Genomic DNA, 9,028 nt, shown 5'->3' with positions numbered 1-9,028 from the left:
ACATGGTTATAAACAAAAGATCATACATATACAGTCAATGGCCACTTTATTAGACTCCACTTCCTTGTAGCTTGCTGTTCTTCATCCTCATCAGTGGTCAATTTCTGACCACAAAGCCAATCTTGGCTGGATATTTTTGGATGGTGGGCCACTCACAACCTAGTAATGATACTGTCGTGTGTAAAACAGTGAATATTAGTGCTAGGTCTTCAGTTCAGGCTATGAATCTTAAAATTTTTATACGAGAAAGAAAAAAACAACACTTTTATAGTTCCTGCCAGTGCCCTTGTGGGATTGTAGCAAGATGTTGGCACTAAGCTAATGACAATTCACATTTTTTTGGCTGTTCTAGATTAAACATGGATGTGAAAAGTCATAAAAGACACTCAATGCTTTATTTCAAACTGGTAACAGTAAAAAGGAAAGAGACAGTAAAGAGCCCTTTCATAGATCTGCCTCTGTTTTCTATTTCTAACATCTGACTGAAACATATTGGTCAGGCTGCCATTCTTACTCACAATCAGTGATGTATCTAGAACTTTCAGATGCCCTAGAGCCCACGTGTCAAACGCAAAGCCCACGGGCCAGATCAGGCCCGCGATACAATCTTATCCGGCCTGCAAAAGTATTTCAATTTCCTATTAATATTAGCCCGTTCACAATGCGCTGTACTACAGTCCCCAGCACGCACTGCAACGTAATGTGCGCTCTGACCCCCCTACCCCAACAGCAGTCTATAGGACACAGGTTACACCTCAATCCTACACAGTTGTACACAAATCCACACAAATCTTCATTTATACCTAACATTAGCCTAGCCGCTCAGAAACTGAGCCCAAGTCTTAATGAACTTGCAGCAAAGAAGGATGTCAGGTGTCTAGTTTAAGCAAATAGGTAGGTTTAAAAGACTGAACTCCTGGGGACATTTAAATTTCAAATATTTCAAATATTCATGTAAAATTTCAGGGTCTACTACAAGTGTCTGTATTTTACTTTTGAAGTTTTTGCGTATTTTCAATAAATAGTGGCCAGTTCGGGTTACAGCACAACATTATTTTAAAATTAAATAAAAACATAGGTGTTCTTTGGCCCATGGATTGTTGAGATTTTTAAATATGGCCCTTTTAGTGGTTGAGTTTGACACCCCTGCCCTAGAGTGATGATTCTTTTCCCTACAAAATTGGTCCCACCCACTGTAAATCAATATGTGACTGGCTGATTCCTGTGATTCCTAATGAAGTTAGCAGTTAAGGTGACACATTAAGACTTCAGTTCAGCTCCTGAAGTCCTACCCAATGTTAGAGTTGACTTGGCTGTATCTACATACAAGATAAAAAAAAAAATCCTTATTGGATAATGTGCTGTTGGCCATTTCAAGGATTGAATCTTTTTGCTTCCAACCAAAACTTAACAGTGAAATAGGAGTATTACTACAATATTTACAGAGTCTAAATATAAGCATGACAATTCTATTAAAAAACTAAAAATTACACATATGCATTATTTCACAGACATCACTAGACCTTCTCTACTTCACTACTATGCATCACTGCTGTGCTGAACATGGTCCACCACCCAAACAATATCTGGTCAGCAGCAGTCCTGTGGTCAAACACTGACCACTGATGAATGGGGGAAAAGCCAAATTGCATGTGTAACTATTGGATTAGAGTCTATAACTGTTTATAATGGGGCTATAAAGTAGATGGGCCCTCATAATGTCGCTAGCAAGTGGAAGTATAAGGTAGTAGTTTCCAATAAAGAGAACTTTTTTTTAATTATATAAAATAAACTTCCACTTACTGGCAACATTATGAGGGCCCACTTGATGTGTGCGTACAAATGTTTATGTACAGGTTAATGATAATGGGAGGGAAAAAGCCTCCTGCACTCCAGACCTCAATGTTCGAAGCAACGGAGGTAGCTTCACTGTAATGATAAGCTTTCGCCCTCTGCTGGTGCCAAAGGAAAACTGCAACGGAACTCACACAGGATCCTGCCATGCTCTCTCAAGTGAACTTCACCAATGGCCTTTTCAGGACTCTTTGATGCTGGGGAGCACATCATTCTGCCGGACCGTGGCAGCATATCGAGAGACAGCAATAAGACTGTTCAACATGAAACTCTATGGTGCTACAACAGTTTCAGTTTTCAGTTCAGCTGTATTTTTGTGCAGCACTTTTAACAGCTTTACAGAAGTTGCCGGGCCAGGTCTCCTAACTGTGAACCAGTCCGTGAATTCCAGCAGGAACTTTGGCCAGTGCAGTCACAAATCTCACTTACATTCAACCCTCAGGGCAGAATGAGACAAGTTCACAGGGTTGACATATTATTAACATATTATATATGTTGTTTTACAGTATGTAAGATGCATTTTACAGAAACATGTATGTTATTCTCAGAGAACAGAGAATCAGCCTTGTCATATTTTCATTTCTGAACAGATGATAAATCTAAGCTATACTGTTATCTATTTAATTTAATATGTAAAGCATATTTATGAGGAACAGAGATGAGATTCTTTGTAAAGTGTACATATCTTTTGACACTTTCCTTGCTGTTTTTGACTGCATGTCTTTGTAGCAAACCTTAAAGGTACATTATAATCAAGGTGCGAAAAATGTTTTCTTCCAGTCTTTTGTCACATGTCCTCTTTAGAGCATTCTGCAGCATAACCCTATTTTCAATTTTGAAATTTATTTGTAATAAAATAAGTAATAAAAAACACGTACTATAAAATCTTACACTATATAAACACTACGGTCCCAACCTAAAGTGGTGATGGCTTTTTGATCAGTGGTTCTCCCCTGCTATGCATGAGAATGAAGTACTGTACATTATTTTGTGTTACATTACACTAAAGATCTTAAATATAGTCCTTGTTTCACAGTATGAATGTGAGGAGTTGCATCTGTTGGACAGAAAACAAAAATGCGCCTTAATAATAATATAAACAATACATAAATAGAAGATTCTCACAGATTCTAAATTCAAAAGATACAGGTGTTTTGAGTGGTTTGGTGTCAGGTGCAGATGTTCAGGGCAATTTCCCCCAAAACCATTTGTTTCCTACCCTGCTCTTCCTTTTAAAAGCTTAATAGCATCCTTTAAAAAAAACTTGATATAAATGTGCAAGTCTCTGCAAGATTCCTTGGTCAGAAAGTTTTTTAAAAGCGCTCCACTTTCAGAAGAACACAAGCTGCTTCTGTAGAGTTCAGTGGAAAGATCCTTGTAGAAAGATCTCAAGGCAGTCCAGTGGTTTTCCTTGAGAGATGAATAAATGCAGTTATTCCTCAGTGCCAAATCCTGGTAGAGGCTGTAGAAAAACTTCTGTAGGAGTGGCGACTCTGCTCAAGCTGCAACTGCACACAGCAGCCTGGGAGAAGTCACGAGAAACTGGATTCCTGAAATGGAGAAAGGAAAAATCAGTTTACTGGTTTCAAATTAGGGCTGTTTGATTCCAGAAATTTAGGAGTCAACTCTGACTGCGCCGATTTCAGGAATGGATTCCACATAATAATTAAGATGGCAAAATAAAAAGGACAGCTTTACAATCATTACATACTAATACACTATTATGACTGATAAATGACAAGCGATCTTCATTGCTTCCACCTCAGTTGTTCCTCAGAGACACAAGATGTCAATCCGTTATATGACTTATTAGGTCTTAACCAGAAAACATGAAACTGACTGAAGCTTTGTGATTTTTTAGTGTTTGTCAGTTTCTCATTCAGATCAAACATATTAGGAAACGAACTGAGTGCTTATTAACGCAAATAAGTGTATTCGTCTCCAACTTATTCGTTCGTCTTAAATCGCTCTTTTCGCCTTTTTTCGTTAGCTACTAGCTAGGCGAGACTGCTGTCTGCGTGCCAATCTTCAGGGTTAAGGTTGGTGAATTAGCAGATATGCGTTAACTCCGGTGTTGATGACCTTTATCTATCTTGTTAATGGTTAGAAAAAACGCAATCGTGCTTCACTTGTCTCAGAGGAAGCACATGCTAGCTTTCAGTAGGAGGAGAGACCTAGCTAGCGGATGAAGTTGGAGTAAAAATACAAAAAATGTTTTTTAAAATTAACGTTTCATCATAATTTATGAATTTCTCATTTGGCATCAGGTAGCTAACTTTTCACAAACTCACTGGCCCACATTTATCAAGCATCTCAAAGTAATAGCACTGATAAGGTCAGGTCTCATCAGGTCATAGAATTTTATTGAGCTCTAGACAAAAAGCATAAACTAATCCTACATCACTATTATCACTCAAAGAGGTTTGATAAATATGGGCTGCTGGTTTTAAGCTAAAAGATACGAAATGAAAAAGACCAGTCTAGCAATGCTATCTGAGGTGACAGATCATTAGTGCTTTTTCTGTTTATCTTAAAGACTTTAAATTGGCTGCCTTTAGTGCTCGATATGAGCCTCTGAGCAATCACAGATGATCAAGATGAGTTTCTGTCTGTGTTTATGTGCATTAAGACATTTCATGTGATTCAACAAATGTGAAAAATAATGCAGGCTAATCTTCAGCCACATTAAATGGTCATTGTGTTTTTTAATACATTTTAACGCACATCACAGTTGTAATTTGTAGTAATGTAATAGTAATAGTAATATGGTCTAGCTAACCTCACTGGCTCCCCTGACCCGACGAGAAGAAAGTGGACGCCTCTGTTCATGGATGTCTTGTAGTCTAGTGATCAAAAACTTCTTGTCCTCCCCCTCCTGAAGATGAGAAAGTTATGAGTAATGATCATATTTGTAAGATTACAGCTATAGACATGATGCAGGCTAAAGAAGTGGTTCAAAGAAAAATCTAATTTACTTAAAGCGGAATTCCACTCAAATCCAAAATTTCAGTATTAAATAATCAAGATTTAAACAAAGTCATCCTGAGTAGTTGGGATGAAAATGCTCTGTCTAGAGAAACTAGAGTCGGAATCGTTCACAACAGCTGTGGCAGGAACCAGACATCCTAAACTTTTAACGTCTCTTAAAAGCTCCCTCTCAGGAAAGTTATCACCTGAAATGTTTTTTACAAATATGCTGCCTGATGTCTGAGACATCTACAATAGTTTCTGATAAGGTTTGGCCTAAAATGTACTTTGTAAAATCCATGTATATACAGGGTGTTCTAAGGCAAAACAGTGTCCAAAGAAAATTTTTTTCCCTTAGATCTATTTTACTATTATCAACTATATGGGCCAGTTTCCCACACCCAGATTAAAGGCCTTGGTATATTCTGAGCGAAATGAAGCTCACAAAGTTAACACGAAGACAAAACCACCTTCAGGCTCAAGCTCACATACTCTCCGTGATTCTGTTTTGGCTATTGTGTTTGCACTGACCAATTACAGGCTTTTTTGCCTGGAGTGTTGATCTGCAGAGTTTACCCAGCTACCATATGTGCGACACAGCGAGCGAAGTCTCCACTCAACGTCTGTTAGCCAAAGCCAGGCAAACATCATCTCCACAAGAAGAATACTGAAGCCTTAAGCCTAATCCTGGAGATACACCACTGGTGCTGCATTTAGTCTGAAACCAGGCTTAATCCATGTCTGGGGAACAGGCCCTGAATATAAAAACTCAAAAGACACATGTGGGTTCTCTCCTCACTTTGGATAATTACTAAAATGTTTTTTTGTGTTGTAGATATTGCGACCCCTGGTTCCCATCAGTACCACTGAAACTTGAGTCAGCAAGTTTCTCTACAGTGAACCACTTCATATCAAACCAGTCTGAATGACTTAAAAGTCAATGTTTCCATTTCAATGATTTGAGTTATTCAGAAAGTTTGAAAAATCAGGGAATTCCTCTTTAATATTCCCCTTCCTTTGGCTCATACAGACCTCTGTTAAGGTTGTTTTTGTTGCTGGGACATTAACTGCTGAATCAGGTTTACTGGCTTTGCCAGAGTTCACTTTCCTGTCCCAAATGCCCGAAACACATAGCTGGTAATTAACCTTGCTTGTCAGCTAATGGCTTAGTCTTTCCAACTAAATTCCGGTTAAGGTATCACTTATTCAAATACAGATTTCACTCAGAGTGCTTTTCGTAAAAGTATTTGACAGCATTTTTAACCTTCTTACATTTTCAATCTGCTCCTGCAGCAGCTCAATAATCTTCCTCTGTCCATCTACCACTTGGCTGTGGAAGTATATCACGATTCTAACGGAAGAGAAACATAGTTAATCAACTTTATTTACACTCTTTTACTAATAATTATTTACACAAACTGAACTCACAGCAAAGTGATTATAAGTCTTTAGTGCATCAATAAACCTCCAATTTTACCACTATTTAATCCAATGACTTCAGCATGATTCAGGATTACTTTTGAAAATACATTAAATGCATGAATGTGACTGGAAAACAATGCATTTTTTAGGGATTTTGACATTTGAAAACAGCCAGAGAACGTTTTTAATGTTGGCCAAAAATGAGCCTTGAACATTATTATAAACAATTCTGATGTTCCAAAAATCTGTGTAATCGAATCATCATGTTCAGATCAGTTACACCCCCAAACCACATCAGAAATGTATCAGAAAGCACATGAGCAATTATTTAGACTGTTTTATTGCAGCTCAACTTTTTCAACCGCATTTTGGTTGAGGGACCATACAATGAGAGAGAGGCAGAAAGAAAGACAGAGAGAGGTTGACTCACAGGAAGATGCCAGCAGCAAGGAAGAGGAAGAAAGGGTTCTCCACCAGATATTTATGAGCCAAGAGAAGCCATCTGAACTGTTGGTCGCTCTCAGCCAGCTGTTCCACCCATATCTTCCCGGCCTGGAACATGGTGTTCAGGCCACGGAACGGGCCGCAGCTCTCAGACGGCTTTATCCTGCTCCACAGAGACACACACACATAGGAGAGCAGGGTCTTTAGGAAACAACACAGTGGATCATCACATTATTTTGGTAGAAAACAGAATTACTTGAAAAATATAAGAAACGCACAAAAGTGACAGGAATGTGACTGAAATTCAGACAAAACAACAAGGCAAGAAAAAATTGAGGGCATGGAATATTGAATATTAGCAAAATTGATTATAAATGATTTCAAAATCAACTGAATCATCGGCCCCAATTTTTTTACACTCCTAAAAGAAAGGGCTACATGTACGTATGGACGCAGCGCAAAATGTGCTTTTATGCGACAATATGCGTCCAAAATGCAGCAGAATTTAACGCTAAATTTAACAAGACTGCAGTTTATCACGCAAACTGTCTGTAGCCCTGCCCACTAACTGCGCACTTGCAAGGCCCAGCGTATAAAAGAACCAGTAAAATGATGGAGCTGTCAAATGAAACTTATATGATAAATGATTTCCCACAAAAATCCGTCGAAAGATTGTGTGGGAAAAGGGGTTTGTGAAATCATAACATGGATATATTGAGTCATATGCATGCATTTTGTGTCCACATCATTTTGAGCTGCGTTTTCTGACATACTTACAGGTGGTCCCAAGAGTTTACACAATGTTATTTTGAGGCCGATCAATTTTTTTAGATTGTGCTCGAGGTTTGTGCCTCTAACCTCTGTGGCTGCTGCCACTGTTAAAGGAAGTCTCTCAACAACACGTTGTTAGAGACCCTAACGCAAATCTCCACCTGATTATAAAAGGTGGAGATGAAGCAAAACCAACTGCTGCTCAACCTTAAATAAATGGAGTTGAATACGTTATCAGCCATACTTGTAACATCCCCACCCACGTTTTGAACATCTTCCTTCCAACGTATGTGCAGAAGGAGGTGCATATGAAGAAGAGAAGCACACTTTGTTTTATGATGCACACCGCCTATAAACTGCGTGTTCAAGCTCGTGCACCAGTTTACACAACACGCAGGCAGAATGTGTCTGATTTCCAACTGAAACCTTCCCTAAAGGTGTACTACATCGAGCACTGAGTGTATAGAGGTGACAGAATGTGATCGCCATCGCAAACCTGTAAGAGGAAACTGTGAGAGTTTTCGTGTGAATGTTCATGAATGAGCAGTACACTCACGTCCACATGGTGTAGGTGACACAGACTGCTGCTCCCAAGAAAGAGGGGAAGCAGAGGAGGGTGATGAAGAAGGTGGTCATCTGGCTTGCCCTCCACGGCTTCCTAGGAGCCTGACAGTTCATCATCAGACTCGTCTACGAGAGCAGAACAGAGAGAAAGGAGTTTCAATGTTCCAAAGTAAGGTATGAACTCAATCTGGATGGTAAACTGCCTGATGAAACTGTACAGTGAACAGTTTCTCTCTGCACAGCTCACCTTCTTCATGTAGAAAAGGAGGAGCAGCTTGATGACCTGCACTACAGGCAGGAGAGGAGTGAACAGCACGCCCAACCTGCACACAAATATAATATGGTCACAGAGAACAGCAAGCCTGTTGCTAAACCAATAGGGTATGTTAAAACCGTTTGGCCAAAAATGTACAGCAAACATAGCCAAGACAGTTTGTTTTACTAAATTTGTTTTTTTTCATTTTTCACTGGATATATAAGGCTAATGTAGCTAACAAATATAGCAAACATATAGCCAGCTTTTAGTTTGGCTCAAGTTTTTAAGCATGCCTAAATCATCACACACTTGTCTTCATAACCTTATGTTTTGAAAAGTATCTCTTTAATTTAGCTTTTAATTAAATTTCTACCTCTGATTTTGGATTTATCTTTTTTTAATTTGATCATTATCTTGCTTCATTTCCATTATACTGTTGTTACTGAAAAATATTAGAAGAAATTCAAACTCAACTTTCATTTCTTTGATTACTCTATAAATTGTGCTGTATAAATGCAATATATGAATTTTTTTTTTGTTTATTATCTATTATAATTATTATTATTATTTGGTTTGTGACTGTATAGCATACTGCCATCTATAAAAATGGACAAAAGTAAAGACAAAATTCAGGCTTGGATGACAGAAATGGACAACAGTACGTTGCATAGCTAAAAACAACAGAAGCAGCAATCACCAAGCCTGAATTCTGTGTATACTTTTGTCCATTTTTATAGAAAACAGTGTGTC

The 9,028-nt window shown here is 38.4% G+C and overlaps 1 protein-coding gene across 2 annotated transcripts in view; it reads right to left on the bottom strand.

Moving 5' to 3' along the window:
- Positions 1-2,142: 2,142 nt before the first annotated feature.
- tmc6b (transmembrane channel-like 6b) overlaps positions 2,143-9,028 on the bottom strand; it is a 32,553-nt gene continuing 25,667 nt past the window's right edge. For both annotated transcript variants that reach the window (XM_036586003.1, XM_036586002.1), the window contains exons 16-21: positions 8,270-8,345; positions 8,015-8,148; positions 6,674-6,850; positions 6,094-6,172; positions 4,634-4,729; positions 2,143-3,404 (exon numbers count right to left, since the gene is read on the bottom strand). In XM_036586003.1, coding sequence (XP_036441896.1) covers positions 3,387-3,404; positions 4,634-4,729; positions 6,094-6,172; positions 6,674-6,850; positions 8,015-8,148; positions 8,270-8,345 — 580 coding nt within the window. In that variant the 3' untranslated portion in view covers positions 2,143-3,386. The remainder of the gene's footprint in view (positions 3,405-4,633; positions 4,730-6,093; positions 6,173-6,673; positions 6,851-8,014; positions 8,149-8,269; positions 8,346-9,028) is intronic.

The sequence above is a fragment of the Colossoma macropomum genome, unplaced genomic scaffold (assembly GCF_904425465.1).
Source record: "Colossoma macropomum unplaced genomic scaffold, Colossoma_macropomum, whole genome shotgun sequence".
NCBI classification, from domain to species: domain Eukaryota; kingdom Metazoa; phylum Chordata; class Actinopteri; order Characiformes; family Serrasalmidae; genus Colossoma; species Colossoma macropomum.
Note: the sequence above shows the minus strand (reverse complement) of the source record. Positions and strands in the feature narration are given on the sequence as shown.